At 42.5% G+C, this 17,404-nt stretch overlaps 1 protein-coding gene across 1 annotated transcript in view; it reads right to left on the reverse strand.

The window, feature by feature from the left end:
- The window catches only part of Melk (maternal embryonic leucine zipper kinase), a 65,376-nt gene that overhangs the window by 10,887 nt on the left and 37,085 nt on the right, over positions 1-17,404 (reverse strand). The window contains exons 11-14 of the mRNA XM_041667602.1: positions 13,916-14,002; positions 9,350-9,469; positions 4,581-4,691; positions 1,029-1,260 (exon numbers count right to left, since the gene is read on the reverse strand). Coding sequence (XP_041523536.1) covers positions 1,029-1,260; positions 4,581-4,691; positions 9,350-9,469; positions 13,916-14,002 — 550 coding nt within the window. The remainder of the gene's footprint in view (positions 1-1,028; positions 1,261-4,580; positions 4,692-9,349; positions 9,470-13,915; positions 14,003-17,404) is intronic.

Below are 17,404 nucleotides of genomic sequence, written 5' to 3' on the forward strand. Positions count from 1 at the left end.
GGAAGAAGGGGCTTAACAGAAGTTTACACGGCAACCTCAGCGCTGGGGTTCATTAGGATCTCAATACAGCACAACAGAAGGACATGATTGCTGCAGGGATGATAAATTAGCTGCTGCTGTTAAAACCAACACAGACAATAGATCAAGGTCAATAAAATTGCTTCCAGCTCTAGTTTCTGTCTTCGCTTACAGCACAAAGCCTGCAGGAAACATGACAGAGCTCTCCTGCATACATGAACCGCTTGTCTTAGGGAGACCTGATCCTAGCAAAGTGGACTTAACACTGGCACAGCAGAATGTGTCCAGATGAGACAGCAGCCAACCATGTGTCCTGAAAGGTCAGTCTAAATAACTGGCGGAGGAAGCCAAGGAAAAGAAGTGTCGTGTGAAGGCTGGGGGGGAGTTACAGACCCCCTGCCTTCTGGACTCTGGCGGCCCTACTGCAGGCAGGACAGCCAGGTTACTAAGAAAGAACCAGATGGTGAGAAGAGCCCAGTAGAAACTCCAGCCTGAGTCATCCTCAGTGGAGTGAAGAGGCTAAGGCTGTACACACAACCTCAGCATTGCACTCCACTCCTGGAGACACGATAAGCTCTACGTTGCTATCCTGTGATGCTGTGATTCAATCACAGATGGGAGAGAGGGGCTGAAGAGATGGCTGAGCAGCTCAGGGTGCTTGTTGTGCTTCCAGAGAGGACCGTAGTTTGGTTCCCAGGACCTACATCAGGTGGTGACAAATACCTATAACTCCAGCTCCAGGGGACCCACCACGTCTTTAAGCCTCCTCAGGTAAAATCCTTTCGCCCCCGGCCACACACACACAAAGCTTATACACACACTCATAAATGTAAATTATTACAAGTTACACATTGTCTCCAGTTCCACCAATGCCAGTACATATGACGGGAGCTGACCCGCCCTGGAAGCCAGAGTACAAGGCTGGTTACCTCCAGAAGTCAGTGTTCATTACAACAGTAAGAATTACATTTGAACCTTGAGATCTCTGCACACTTTCTCTTAGTAAATACCTTTTTTAGGTGTTGTGTAACGGTTTGGCGAAGTGAGCATTTCTCTCTTATACTGGTTCTTACTAACTGGAGTCCTTGGCTCAGGGCACACAAAGTGCTCTTCATCCTTCACAGCAGACTTGGGGGTGCACACATTCTCTTCGTCCTTTAGTTTATTTGCTGATGCTCTACATACTGCGGGAGTTGGTGATTGAGATGCCTTACCATTTGACTCTGCCCAACGCTTGGTAACCTGGAGGGAAAGGTATTAAATAAAGCAGACGTAGGAAGAAAAGCCAACTCTTTACTTTATCCTTTAATAAGCAGCAAGTCAACTTGCACCGCTCTTATTAAAATGAAATGCCACCAAAAGGACATTGCGGGACAGCGGGACACTTGACAGTGTCTCCAGGTCTCCTGAGCACAGGCAGATCAACATTTTAAGATGGAGTCTTAACACACTTAGGATTCCAGACAATGCTGAGAAGAACCACACATAACCTCCAAGTAATGGTTCTTACGCCCACTTTGCATTGGTTTGACTCTAATATACACCAAAATAAGTTTTCTCAGTGATTAGAACTAAAAAAAAAAAAAAAAAAAAAAAAAAAAAGAATAAGAAAGGAAGGAAAGGACAACTGACTGAATTAGGACCAGAGAGCCTGCACCCTGACCCTGACACCCACGGAAAAGCTGGGCGTGACAGCTATGTCTGTATGTCTGTGAATGCAGACACAGCAGATTCCTAAAGCACAATGGCCAGCCATTCCAGCCAGTTGGTAAGCTCAGGACTCAATGAGAGACCTGGTCTCAGAAAATAAGGAGGAGAATAACAGAGGAAGATACCAAATATAGACCTCTGTCCTACACACACAAACACGCACGTTCATGCACACACATGCACACATATACTTTAATAGAAATGATACGATTACAAACATTTTTTAAAATTTAAGTTGGATGGTACACACTTTAATTCCAACACTCAAGAGGCAGGCAGAACTCTTGAGTTTGAGGTCAGCCTGGTCTACAGAGTGAGTTCCAGGACAGTCAAGGCTACCCAAAGAAATCCTGTCTCCAAAATTAAAAAAAAGCACAAAGATTTAATTATTTTTATGTTATGAGCATGGGTGTGTGTATGTCCATGCAGCACACGTGTGCTGTGTGCACGAGAGAACAGAAGGCAGCACTGGCCCCCTGTAGCTGGAGTTACAGTCAGTTGTTAGCTGCCATGTGGATACTGGGATTAGAGCCTAGAGCCTCCAGAAAAACAGCCACTACTCGTAACTGCTGAGCCACCTCTCCAGCCTCCACATCAAAACTATTTTAATCCTTTGAAATTTGTAGCTGAGCTTACAAAAAAGTAAAGAAAACCAAACTGAAAACAGAAAGAGGAAGCCAATGTTGAAACTTACTGCCTCTGACAACCTAATCCTAGACAAGCCTGGAAACACGGAGACCTGGGGCCTCTGCAAAGCTCTCAAACAGAGCCAGGAGGGGCTATGGTAAAGCGAAAGACAGTGGAACAGAAACACCCCAGAGGAGTCAGTAAGACGTGTCCGTCTTTGCCTTGGTCCTCAGAGCAAGTGGACAAAGTGTCCTTTAACAACGTGTGAGAAAATGAAGTTGTCATATTAACTCAGGGCCCAAGTTCCACGGTTTAATTACAGACTTAAACTTATGTAGTATAGAAGGCTTCAGTCTACCTTAACCAACACCTTCAGTCCTTAACCTAACACTCAAAGACTTCCAAGAGTTCAAAGAAAAACAAGCACATATATATTTATACTTATATATTTCCAGTCAGACATGGTGATATTGGTGGTATACCTTTATAATCACAGCTATTCAAGAGACTGAGGGAAGAGGATAACTTGAGTCTAAAGTCTGAGGCTAGTTTGGATAATATAGCAAGATCCTATCAACCAACCAATCAAAATAAACCCAAAATATAAAAGCAACTTGAGCCGGGTGGTGGTGGCACTCGCTTTTAATCCCAGCACTCAAGACGCAGAAGCAGGCAGATCTCTGTGAATTCAGAGGCCAGCCTGTTCTACAGAGCAAGTTCCAGGACAGCCAGGACTACACAGAGAAGAAACCCTGTCTCAAAACAAACAAAAGAACAAGTCTACAAAATACTCTGGTAGATTATAAAGAGTATTAGCCCCAGAAATTAAAAAAGGATAAAATTTAAAAACTTGGTATATATAAAATAGCAGACTAAGTAGAAATGAAAACGGAATTCTCAAATGGGAAGATAAGTGTAAGGAAATAATTACCCAGAACAGAGCTTATCACAGCGAGCCTCAAATCTGAACCAAGGCATTTCAAGCAACATTCATGGCTTCCTGTGTAGTACCTGCTGCATTCGCGGTGCACAGTGCACATGCTGACTGCTCAGAATGGAGGCTACAGTGAAATCACAGGATACAATACAGGCGAACACAACCAGGAACACCTTAAACTCATGACATGCTAATGTTAAATTAATCTTTGATCTTTTTATACTCATAAACATTTTGCTGCTGCTAAATTTTTTTCAACTTCAACATTCACATCAACACAACCGCATGAGGCTGGGACTCTAGAGAACTATAGCATAAGGGCAACACCACAATTGACAGAGAATCAACAGAGATAAAATTATTTACAAGAACTATTCATCAATTCTAGAATTGAGAAGTATAGTAATTTTAATTAGTTGGGCATGGTGGTGTATCCTTTCAATTCAAACCTCAGCAGGCAGAGGAATGAGGGAATCATTGCTGTCTGGGAGCTGCACTGCAAGTTCTAGGGGAGCCAGTACTGCACAGTGATAGTGAGGCCCTGTCAAGAAAGGACAGACAGACAGACAGACAGACAGACAGTTACAGAGAAAGATGGGGGCTGAGGGGGATGGGATGGACGCAGAGAGATGACTGACTCATCAGAATAATTCAGTGCTCTCAGGAGCCATTAGATAGGGAGGCAGCAAACTGGAAACAGGTGGATCAAATTACTCTGAAGACCAGAAAGGAGAAAGAATAAAGACACAATGGTAATTGAGCAAAAAAAAAAAAAAATTAGAAAAAATGGTCCTCAAGTCCCACATATAGTGGAAAACTGTGAACCACACACCAAAAAAGTCCAATAAACTTGAGGACTAAAACAAAAAGTCAACAGAAGAGGAGAAAAACATCCTTTGCTGCCCTGAATTAAGAGAAAGATTCATACAAAGGGGCGTGAGCGATTGGGAGAAAGACAATGGAATTACTGTGTCACAATTTCTGATGGCTCTGTGTTGTCAAACACATAGAGCTAAACACTAAAAAGGGTGAACTTCAACTATTTAACTATGTACAAATTATACTTCATTTAAGAGGGGAGGGGCAATGAAGAGTTCCAAAATGGAATCTTGGTTTTGTTTGAAATCATTGACTTCTCTTTCATTACTATTCCAATAATCTCTCATTAATGTCTTCAGTGGCTTAGAGATTCAACAAATTTATAAGCACAGAACTTGATCTCCTGTAGACTAGATGTGTTTATAATTAAGATACGCATTCTGCGTTAAGTAGTAATAAAACTACCCACCTGTGGTGTCTGGGGAGCTGATAAATTATCTTCACACAGTTCAGAGTCTTTTAATCCAGCCACACAGCTATCAGCACTTGTGGTCATATCTTCCAGGCTCAGATTCTTTGACTATTCATTTAAAAGGCAAAAGAAGTTAGCAAAAACAACATCACGATCCAAATTTTACAACAGCACATACCAGGCCCAGGGAGGAACCCTGGAAGCAGGAACAAAGAGACAAGCTAGGTGTTCTCTGGAATATAATTTACGTCGCTTATCACCACTACACAGCAACAGTCAACAGCTCATTTGCAAACTTACAAATAAAGTCCCAATGAAGCAGAAGCTGGGAAGGACGTAACTCCTGACACTGAGCTTCACTTGTAAGAACATGTCACAGGAGCCAGTGCGAGGGCTTGGCAAGTAAAAGCACGTGCCCCGCAGTCCTGGCGACCTGTGTCTGGTCCCTAGAACTCACAGAAGTGGAAGAGAACCAAATACACACAGTTGTCCTCTGACCTCCAAACTCACACCCTCCTCTACATAATCACTATGTATACCCACCCCAACACAAATATTATACACATTCTCAATCAAAATGTTTTTATAATTTTTATTTTCTGTATACGTGTATTTTGCCTGCATGTATGTCCATTTACCACATACATGCATGGTGCCTGCAGAGGCTAAGAGGGTATCAGATCCCCTGGAAATGGAGTTACAGATAGTTGTGAGGCACCATGAGGTGCTGGGAATCAAACCTGGCTCCTCTAAAAAAGCAGCCGGTGCTCTTAACCACTGAGTCACCTCTCCAGTTCCAGAAATAAGTAAATTTTTAAAAAATATTTATTTACTTATTATGTATACAATATTCTGTCTGCGTGTATGCCTGCAGGCCAGAAGAGGGCACCAGATCTCATTACAGATGGTTGTGAGCCACCATGTGGTTGCTGGGAATTGAACTCAGGACCTTTGGAAGAGCAGGCAATGCTCTTAACCACTGAGCCATCTCTCCAGCCCCTGAAATAAGTAAATTTTAAAAGCACACAGCATAGTTCATCATTTCTGCCAGGAATAAATAAGCTTTACGGAAGACTGTCCACAAACAGGACACTTGGGGCCTATGCTAACACTACCACCAGAATACCTTATTTCCCTTCATCCTTGCCCTACGCAAACTAAGAGTACACTAAACACAGCCTGGAGGCTGAGGTCATGGAGCACTACTCACCATCTCGTTAACCTCAGCAGGCAAGTTTACTTGAATTTTTAAAACCTACATCCCTATACCCAGACTTAGAGCTAATGCAGTTCAAGGCCAAATCTTCTCATATCTACATTACTCAAACAGGCAAGCCTTTTGCCTTCTCTGCCTACTGTGAGAGTTCTCCAGGGCTGCCAATTACCATCAATGAGAACTCTCTGCATAGAGTGCCAGGCTGAGAAAAATACTGATGTTAAGTTAGGCCCAGTGGGGAAGTTTAGCGCTGTATGAATGATGGCCGGGATGGCACCACCTACAGTAGGCAGTAACTACCACAGCATCTCTGTCTTTCTGTGTGAGCTCCAACACGGAGTAAGAGGACAACTTATCGGAACCAGTTCTCTCCTGCCATGTGGGACTGGCTCTCAAACTCAGGCTTCAAGTTTGCCAAGTCCTTTACCCACTGAGCCATCTCCAGTCTACCACTGGATTCGTTTTGCCTCTCTCTTGCTCAAAAGTCAGTGGTTCCCCATGACCTACTCCACAGTCAACCACTGTGACACAGCATTTCAAAGTTCCTCAGAGTTTAGCTCTTCCCCATCAAACAAGTCTGGCCACTGTCACCAGGATACATCAAGCACAATTTGGTACCTGAGCTCTGCTAATTACATTTATTTTACCCCAATCACCTCACTGTGCTCTCTTTTTTTGAGTTTCCATTTTTCTAAACTCAAACTCAACGGCTGATCCAGTTTGGCTCTCCCAGTGGTGGCCATTCCTATTTTCCAAAGTCCCCACAAACACCCCTTAATCTGGAACCTCCTGACTGAGGTGGAGTCCCTGCGTTTCTATGCATGTGGACTTTGCCTCTGCATGACCACTCCAGAGCAAGTACCACACTCAAAGACATCTGCTCCCCAAACCTAGGGTTCCTGAACCACTACTGTTGTGATCCCCGAGTCACACTGTACTTATTATCTCACCAGAAGTACCATCAATTGACTGGTAAATTAGAATTATTTATTGTCTGCACACCTTTAATCCCAGCACTGGGGAGGCAGAGGCAGGCGGATCTCTTAAGTTCAAGGCCAGCCTGGTCCACAAGAGCTAGTTCCAGGACAGGCTCCAAAACTACAGAGAAACCCTGTCTCGAAAAACTAAGAGAGAGAGAGAGAGAGAGAGAGAGGGAGGGAGAGACATTATCTATCTGTTATTAAAACTGGTTCACTAGTATGACTGTCCATTATTAGGAAAATATTCACTATTTAGTAGACAGAAGATAAGAATAAATTATCTTCTTAGATCTTCCCACTTTGAAACTTTATAGATCAAAGAAGCCATCCACTGAGACCATGCCAACTCAGATACAAAACAGGAGAATGTCCCAAGTATCTTAACTGAGTAAATTAAAATGTTTAGCTAAAGTAACTATTCTAACTGTAGCGATAAATAATACCTTTCTGCAATTACCCTGATCATAAAGCCCATATTTTAATGTCCTAAATGGCCCTGAAGGTTGAAAGGATTTGACCAAATTAACAAGAAAGGGAACAGGTTGACTTACTAAGCATATAGACAAAAGACATGGGGTGTTTGCCAGCCTATCAACCCTCCAAACTTAGACAGAGCACCAGCCTGGGAGTGAGACTACCTCACTTCACAAATGTCACACGGTGCCCAACTGCACTGACACTCTAGTCCTGAGCTTGGTCAAGAGATAAAGAAGGGAGAAAAGATAGAAGATACATAAGGTCTAGCAGGATCCTAACATACCCCCAGCTCATGACTGACTGGCAATAAAAAGCAAGCTCTAAAGGAGTTAAAGGAAGCTGCAGACGGAAGATTCAACTAGATCAAGAAAGCAGTGGTCTTAACTTATTTAAAAACAGTTTTGAGATCTAAAAGAAAAAAAATGGCCTACTTCAGGTCCATTTGAATTATGTTAAATCTAAAAAGAGGGTCAACTGTGGCTTTTTGAGGATAACAAAGAAACTTCTTCTGATTTCTTTTTCCCCATCCTGTGATACTAGGGATCAAACCTAGGGCCTCAGGCACGCATGCTAAATGAACACTACCACAGAACAGCTGCTGCCCTAAGGGATGTTTTTCTAATATTGGAGTATTAAACTGAAATCTGAATTAAGTTGAGGAAAGGCTATATTACAAAGTCCACACCCAGATTTAACAAAGTATTCAGTTGTGGTTGCTCATTTTACAGATAGGGTCTCTTTGTAGCCACAGGCAGGCCTGAATTCATATATGTAGCCCATGCAGGCTACGGACAGCAATTCTTCTGCTTCGGTCTACCAAGAGCACAGGTAAATATTAAACAATGGGAGGATGGGGAGCAGACGCAGAGAAATAGTTTACAGGGTAAAGGTGCTTGTCCTCAAGCCTGAAGACTGGATTCAATGCCCTGAGAAAATCAATTGTCAAAAGCACTCTAATCTCCAGCACACTGTCTGTCTCTTTGTCTCTCTCTCTCTCTCTCTCACACACACACACACAAAGAATGTAAAATAAATTTCAACTATGGAATATAGAATCAAATGGAAACAAATGTGAGCATCTAGGAAGAAGGAGATGTTGCTTGCGTCTCTGTAAACAAAGAATCACAACTTTTCTCATGGAGTGAATTTACATGGCACAAGCTATAGTAACTACAGAAACCTAATTCCCAACAGTAACATAAACACGAAAGTGTTTATATTAGAACGCATCATGACATATGAGACATAATATATCACGTATTCACAGGCCTGACCCACTTTAAAGCCCTGTATTTACAAGGGCAAGCAGAGACAGGACAGATACACTAAAGATTAGTTAAATCTGGGGCCCCAGAGGCCGCTCAGTGATTAACACTGGCCGCTCTTGCAGAGGACCCAGGCTCAACTCCCAGTACCCACAAAGTGACTGACGACTGTCTGTAACTCCAGTTACAGTGGATCTGACACCCTCTTCTGGCCTCCTCCAGCCCCAGGCACACACAATGGTAGACACACACACAACCACTCATTCACATAAAAAAGTAAATCTTTGTATTTAAAGATAAACTATATCATCTATAGCTAATAGGTTTATGGTAAATCCTACATTTTCTTTTAGTTTATCTATTTCTATAATAATTAGGATGTGCTTTTGTGGAGAAAAAAAAGGGCAGAGGAAGAGAGGAAGTGGCTTTTTAGTTTAGTTTGTTTGTTTTTCATGACAGGATTTCTCTTTGTAGCTCTGGCTGTCCTGAAACTTGCTCTGTAGACCAAGCAGGCCTCAAACTCAGAGATCCACCTGCCTCTGCCTCCCAAGTGTTGGGATTAAAGGCGTGTGCCACCACTGCCAGCCTAGAGGAACTTCAAACTTTGAGAGTTCAAGTTCAGAACTCCCATTTTTCTCTTCAAGAATGTTTACTACAATTGAAATGAGCTCAGTGGTAGAGTGCTTGCCTCAAATGTGCAAGGCCCAGGGTTCAATCCCAGGGCTGCAGAAGAAACAAAGTTTTCTTGTGTCTGGCTTGCTGATACCCATGACAAGTCGCTCATAACAAGACTGCTGGTAAGATGAACACAGGGGTCAAAGAACTTGCCTTTGGAGTGGCGCTGGAGGTCCCACAGGAGAAAGAGGGAAGCTGTAAACGAGCTGGCTTCCCTCGAGACTTCTTGGCAAGAAGCAGAAGGTAGGTGGCTGTGAGGTGATCATACTGCCACTGAAGGAAAAAGAAGTCAGGCAGTTAAGATACTTGCAGTACATGAGGAAATAGTATTCTATTTAAAAAATTTTTTCAATCCAATAGGCATTCAGAATTTTAAGTCAATAGCTTTGCAGAGACATGGTATTTAACATACCTCTATACCTAAAACTGTCTTGCACAAAAAGAATTCTAAACACCTTAAAAGCTATTCTGTTACCAATTTCATATAAGCTAATTTCCTTAGTAGTTCTAATTGTTTTATCTTCAGGTGCTTTCCATAGAATTCTTACTATGGAAAAAAGAATTCTGCTCTGTTATAACATCTTACCTACACACATCTTACTTCTCCTCCTCTGGTAATTTTTAAACAAATCATTTCAAGTTTACATCATTATGAGTTTATAAGTAATTTTCACAACTAAATAGGGTCAATGTTCTAAATATTTCATTGCTATGCTGATGCAACCATTCAAAATAGAGAGCGAGAGTTGGCCAAAACGGTACTGGGGACCCTGCCACATCAATGGTTAACTGTTTAATTGTGAGATGTAGGGCTTAGAAAGTAGTTCAATCCGTCTAGCACAAACAAGACCTTAGGATTGAACAAACAAGTTCAATCCTTAGCAGCACTAAGTAAAAGTAGACAAGATGTAGGGAAGTGGTACCCAGGGTATCTGGGACAGGAACAGTGAGGCAGCCAGAACACTGGCTATTTACTAAGCACTACATACATATTTTAACATCTTAATAACAGCCATACTGACTAGTTATAAGTCCAGCAGCCAATCCAAACAGCAAAAGTCAAAAAGATGCAAAAACAGAGTGTAATGGTCTGTCCTGTCCCTTTAAGAGACAAGCCCCGCCCACTCTCTCCTCTTCCACAGCTGAGACAGGCATATCTTCCTGCCTGCCTGCAGCCCAAGCCCTCTCCCTTTCTGTGTCTCTCTGTCTCTCTCCCTTCTCTGGAATTTTCCTTCCCCTCCATCCGTTTCTCTTTCTCTCCCTGACTCTCTCTCTATCCTCCCTTCTCTCTTTCCCTCATTTCCCTTCCCTTCCACAACCCACTAAATAAATATCCAACTTCACTCTGCATGGTGTGCTTATCCATCTCAGACCCATTGGCCCTCATGGCCTGTGGGTCACTCGGGGGCTCCCTGCTTGAGACCTAGCTGCCTTCGTGGTCTCGTGCCTGCTGCCCACTGCCGCCAGTTGGGGACCTGTGGGGGTCTGCGGTGTTTTATTTTTACCATTACACAGAAGAGTAAGAAAGATTCGGCATTCTTGTTTCCTTTTTGTTGTTGTAGAACTGTGTCATTCCTAAAATTTATTTAAGCTCATCACTCTAATTCTCCCACAAATTCCAGTGTTCTCATCTCTCAACATTCATGGTACATCAGATAACCTACCTTCTCCCTTCTCCTAGAGACATACCCCAGTATTAGCATTCCATGTCCCACCTGTCTAGCAACGTTTCCTCCTCCATTCTACAAGTACCCTTACTTCCCTAGATCCAAGCATTCTGTCATGATTGACACTCTCAAGGTAGAAACCATCCTCCAGTAACTTCCTGAGGGTTGACAGGAGGTAAGTGTCTTAACACCTCGCCTGTCTATGACAGCATTCTAGCCTTATGCTTGATTCTGGTTTGGTCAAGTAAAGTTAAAGACCAACAATAATTTTCATGGTTTAGGAGGCACTATTCCTCTTGATTGTGATGTAGCTATTTTTAAAAGATCTCCCTAACTCTCATGACTTTGACTATAGTCTCTGAAAACATTCATGGTCCTTCCCAGCTTTCTGAAATTCCACTAGAAGAGGCATTAATTGGTACATATGTTTTTATCCTGTATGCTAACTCCTGGTTAATGTGCCGTTTTCTTTAGTGGTTCTTCCCCCTTCACTATTTAACCTTCCTCAGCCTTCTATTACTATTAATAGTAACGTATATGGTGTGTCTTCTATTAATAGTAACGTATATGGTGTGTCTTCTATTACTATTAACGTATATGGTGTGTCTTCTATTACTATTAATAGTAACGTATATGGTGTCTTCTATTACTATTAATAGTAACGTATATGGTGTGTCTTCTATTACTATTAATAGTAACGTATATGGTGTGTCTTCTATTACTATTAATAGTAACGTATATGGCATGTCTTTCTTACCTCTTCTTTTGTCTCTGGGTCCTACTTTTGAAAACATCACCTTAACTTTATTTTCAAACATTTCTACCAAGCTTTTCATTCCTAGACAGTTTAAGAGTTACAAAGGCTAGTGCTTAGAACACTGATTATGAGCCAGGCGGTGGTGGCACACCTTTAATCCCAGCAGGCAAATCTCTGAGTTCAAGGCCAGCCTGGTCTACTCTACAGGCGTGAGTTCCAGGACAGCCAACTTTTAAGTTTGAAAACCACAGAGAGAATTTTGAGAAGATACCATTTGAAAGACTTTCTTCAATGATGCTGAAACTAATTAAATGTTGCTTTCAAGGGGTAGGTTTTAAACAACTGTCACATTCATTCAAACAACTTTTTTTCCTAGCTAAGATGACATGGTATCTGATATCCTCTGAAATATCCCAGCTGACAAAAGGAGACATGTGCTGAGATATGATCAAAACTGGCTTTTTTTTCCTGCCTGTGGTACCAGATCTGAACCCAGGGCTTCACGCATGGGAGGCGAGCACTCTACATTAAGCTATATTCTGCATTAACTGCCTCTCCCATGCAATAAAAAGCTTCTCTGAAGCCAAGTGCAGCACTAATCTTAGACGGTGACCAGGAGCTGGGCTTCTATTCATTTTTTGAGACAGGGTCTCAGAATGCAGCACAGGCTTGCCCAAGTTAGCATCGAATTCCTTGTCTCAACTCCCCCGGTACTGGAATTGCAGGTGTGAGCTACCATGCACGGTGGGGTTGGACAGTTTGTGTCTGAGATGGCCCCACACTATAGCAGCACTCCTCCTGCCTCAGCCTTCAGAGGACTGGGATTACACGTGTTAACCACCAGGCCTGGCATTAAATATAATTTTTAATTAAAGGTCATCCCAAAGCAAAAGCATGTAAAAATTTCAAATTTGTACTTAGAGACTAAGGAGCTGCCCCTCTGTAAACATCTCCAGAGCCAGTGCACTGCAGCACTCGAGAGCTCTTCTACTTCTCACCGCAAAGCAGCAGCTCTGCTTCAAAACAAACTGTTCAAGGTTTCTACCTGCACGATGGAAAACAGAAAGCAAATCCAAAGCACAGGTGACAAAGGACACAGTGTTGAACCAGGAGCAAGGAGAGGTGTAGTCTTGCCATAGTCTCAAGATGAGACTCCGAGCAGCGAATGCCTCTATCGCTAGAAAAAGACCACAGGTTTAGCCTAGATATCAAGGACCCCCCAAAAAAAAAAATATACCCAATATCAGAAATCTTGTCAATGACTTCATAGCATCTGTCCCACACCCTGATGACCAGCACACTGCTGCAGGACTGTTGAAGGAGAAAACTGTGCTATGAGCTGGGCAATAGCAGATGCCTGCAATACCAACACTGGGAAGGCAGAAGCTGGGAAACTGAGGCTCTAGACAAAGGCCAGCCTGAGCGACGCACACAGCTCCAGACAAAGGCCAGCCTGGGGCACACAGCAAAACTGAGTGTGCACGCATGAACGTACATGAGAGAGAGACAGACAGAAGGAAAAACAGACTGACAGAAAAATATTGCGTGGGGCATATTGTTGAGGCCTGCTACCCGGACTACATCCAAGCCCTTGCTCAAAAACAGAACTTTCCTTCTTGTTTTATTCTAGTGCTAGAAATAGAAGCCAGAACTTCAAACACACTCTACCACTGGCTAGAGGCCCAGACCTTGAAAAGAAATGTGCAAATATGTTTTTTGTTTTGTTTACAGCAGAACCAGATTTCTGTTTGAGAGCTTTAAAACAGTGAAAGTCAGAACTACCAATTCTCGGTAGAGAACTACCAATTCTCGGTAGAGAACTACCAATTCATCTGCTCCGATTCTCAATTATTAGTTCATTACATTTCTCTAATCAATGTTCAAAGTGCAGTGTTCACATCTGAAAAAGACATCCAGGGTTGGCTAGAGAGCTCAGTGGGTAAAGGCACTGTCATCAAGCCTGACAACCTGAATTCAATCCTTGGAACCCAATGGCAGAAAGAGAAAACCAATCTACAAGCTGTGCTCTGAGCTCTACACACTTACTATAGCACGTGCTCACCACGGACACACACACAGAGTAAGCAATAAATAAATGTAGAGACTGTTGTAAGAGACACAGAGGACACAAGCAAAGAATTGCATCATATATGAATATAGTCAGTGCCTTGCTGAAGTTCATGGAGCTCTCATGGGTTGTAAAACACTCTATCACTATCAACGTACCAGCAAAATACAAGGAGGACAATAAAACAAAAGCTACCACCTTTAAGTTCATGCTGTACCAGAACTTACCAATGAAATTAAATCTTCCATTGTTTGCCTGTTGTTGCGGTGATGTACAGAAAGTTCTGTTATGCAATCATCGTCAAGGTGAATCAACTACAAAACACAGTTTCATACATGGTTAAGTTTATAAATAATTTCTGTTAAAATCAACATAATCACTTCAAAAAAATCTAACAGCAACATGTGGAAGGAACATGAGTTTGTCAAACTCATGGACACCTATCAACACGCATGATTTGTTTCTTTTTGCAGTGCTCAGATTGGAAGCCACGGTCTCATGTCAGTTAGGCAAGTGCTCTACCGCTGAGCTGCAGCCCACTAGTCCTCATCTGTCCACAAGCAGGCAGAGGCTGACAACCATCCCAAGATTCTGCTGGCTTCCATACCCCAACACCTGACTGACTGTTCGTGCTTCCACACAGCAAAGGATCACAGTCCTCCCCATGTCTACCTCAAGTCCTGCCAGGCATGTTTAAAACTTCAGAGCAGCCATGTTTAAAACTCAGTGTGGACACAAACAGTCAAGGGGTGGCTCTGACTTGTATCCTGTTGCACTCTGGGTCATGTTTAGTTCTCCACAAGCCCAGGAGGTCTTGTGATGGATGTGGCAAACACAACACAACACCCATCACACTCAAGTGAGCACAGCATAATGCTGAAACACACTGAAACTCTCTCGGCTTAAATCCCAATTCGTAGTAAGGACAGCAATTACAAGTCTCAGATCCCTGAAAGGTGGGACAAAATGACAGGAATGGCCCTCTCTGAGCTGGAAATACTCAGAAGACGGAATGTGAAGAGAATCACAGGAGCAAAGTAAGACATTCTCTTTTCAACAGCTCAGGAAGTAATGCCTTACTTTCTGCTTCAAGTCTTCCTCTGCAGGGAAGCTGAAACAGCTGGGGTGCTCAGCCTCACCCTGTCACCTAAGTCTGTCCCCATGGGACCTCCAACCACTGAGTCAGTGCAACCTGACAGCTCACAGACTTTGAGATTAGACACATTTTGGTTTTCACTGTGACATTACTTTATAACCGTGTGACCTTAAGTATGCCACTATACCTCCCTGAGCTTGTTTTATATCTGTAAGAGAGATGATACATGCCTTGCCACTTATGTAACACATGGGAATACTTAAGTATAGCATCTAAACAAACAAAGCCTCCCAAAAAATGGTTAGCTATTTTTATTAATATACACAATCCTTTTTCCTCTTTACCTTTCAGAAATTGAAATATTCTTGTTAGAGGCCACTTTCCCCTCTAAATGAACTACTTGGACTCAGATACAGCAGTATGTCATGCACAACACACGAGTAACATTGAGCTCAAGAGAAACGTATCCCACCATCATGAGTGGAGAGAAACAGAAAATACAATGACCTTTCTGAGGTCCAGTGATTCTGTTCCTTAAAAACTGGATGCTGAATCCTAATGACGTTGATAGTGTTAGGTTTCGATTTTGGAAAGTGATTAGATATGAGTGGGAGCCATCTCCCAAACACAAAAAAGCCCCAAAGGCACCCATCCTTGACTCCTTCCACTATGAAGGATGATACAATGTGAAGAATTACCAACTACAAACAGAAAAGCAAGTCATCACCAGACACTACATAGGCCTTGGTCTTGAACCTCCCAGCCACCCAATTTATGGTATTCTGTTCTAAGAGGTCTAACACACTGAGCAGACCAAATCAAACTTGCACTACTGGCTGGACAAGAACAAACTCAAGGGTTATATATATTTAAAAATCAAAGTACAGACCACACAGATTTATACCAGAGGCCCTGGAGAGCTCCAAAGTGCTAAGACATGTATTCAATGTGATACTTTAACCTTTGTGACTCTCAGATCACAGATTCTTCATTTAGAATGATCTCAACCTCAACCCCAAACACTTCAACACTCAGGTGGGCATCTTCTTATGACTATCACAGCTCAAGTAAGAAGAGATTTACTGAGTTCTTTTCACCTCAACAGAAATACTTCTTGGCCAGGTATGGTGCCACCTGTAATTCTAACACACTGGAAGTTAAGACAGGAGTATCAGCAAGATGGTGGCGGCACACACCTTCAGTCCCAGCACTCAGGAGACAGAGGCAAGAGGATCTCTACGTTCAAGGCCAGCTTGGCCTTTGGGACTTGAGTTCCAGGACAGCCAGGGTTACAGAAAAAAACCCTGTTGAGAAAAACAAAAAGCAAATAAAGAAAGACAAGAGATCAAGAGTTCAAGGCCAGACTGGGCTATGAAGCAAATTCAAGGCCAGCGTAGGATTCTTAGGAAGACCATATTTTCATTTTATATTTTAGATATTTATTTATCTTAACTTTATACGCATCTGTGTGCCCGAGTGTATGTATGTGTAATTGCATCCTAGAGTCCAAAGAAGTCAGATCCTTTGGAACTGGAGTTAAAGATGGTTGTGAGTCACTATACGGGTGCTGAGAACTGAACCCAGTCCTCTACAAAAGCAGTAAGTATTCTTGACTGTTGAGCCATCTCTCAAGCTTTGGGAAACCCTATTTTTTTTTTTAAAGAAAAAAAGAAAGGAAAAGGAAAGAGAGAGGGAGGGAAGGAAAAAGAAATCAACCAGACCTGGTATGATGTCATAGTAAGTAAAGGCCACCAAGCTCAGTGTCTGGGATTGATTGCAGGGCCCCACACAGAAGACCACACAGAAGAGTCAACTCCTCTGGCCTATTCTCTATCTCTTTCTGTTTCTGCTTCTGTCTGTTTCTCTGTCTCTCTCTGTCTCTCTCTGTCTCTCTCTCTCTCTCTCTCTCTCTCTCTCACACACACACACACGCAAACATACAAATAAATGCCAAAATCCATGCAAAACCTTAAAAAAAAAAAAAAAAGACAACCAGCCCGTCTCTCCATACCTCCCTGCCCTGTGCGTCCATGCACAGGGGAAGCAGGACAAGCATGAAGGAGGAACCTTTGTTTTCTGCTGGACTCCTGAACTAGAATAAAAAGGATGGGGTGAAAACAGTCTGAGAAAGACCCTCATTTTAAACTGAGTCGTCCAAAGGGGCTCAGTATTTTGATGAGGCTTTAAATTCGCAGCTATGCATACTCAGGTTAAGGACAAAAATACATGTCCAAAAGTAGGCAATTATTTTGGATTATCCGTGCCTGCTACATTTCCTGTTCACTAGGGCAGAAAATGGAACTGAATATAACTTCTATTTGATACAATACTTGGGTACTAGAGCTGTGCATGAAAATGGCATGAGGAGATCATGCGTAGAATTATTACAGCATCTATGCCTTAAATATCCAAGTAAATCGGAATTATTTTTATGGTTCATTCTTGATAACACACACTACTGAAAGAAAAAAGCAAGTACTTCAAAAAGTGACAATAATCCTTATACCTCTTCTATTTACAACTCACTTTACCGCGCCACAGCTCAGTAAGGAGGCAGAACAGTGAGGAAGCTGATGAGTAAAGGAACTCTAGATAGACAGGACACTGACTAAAATACCCA

The sequence above is a fragment of the Microtus oregoni genome, unplaced genomic scaffold, assembly GCF_018167655.1.
Source record: "Microtus oregoni isolate MIOR12 unplaced genomic scaffold, Mior012 000017F_ref0000208, whole genome shotgun sequence".
Taxonomy (NCBI): Eukaryota; Metazoa; Chordata; class Mammalia; order Rodentia; family Cricetidae; genus Microtus; species Microtus oregoni.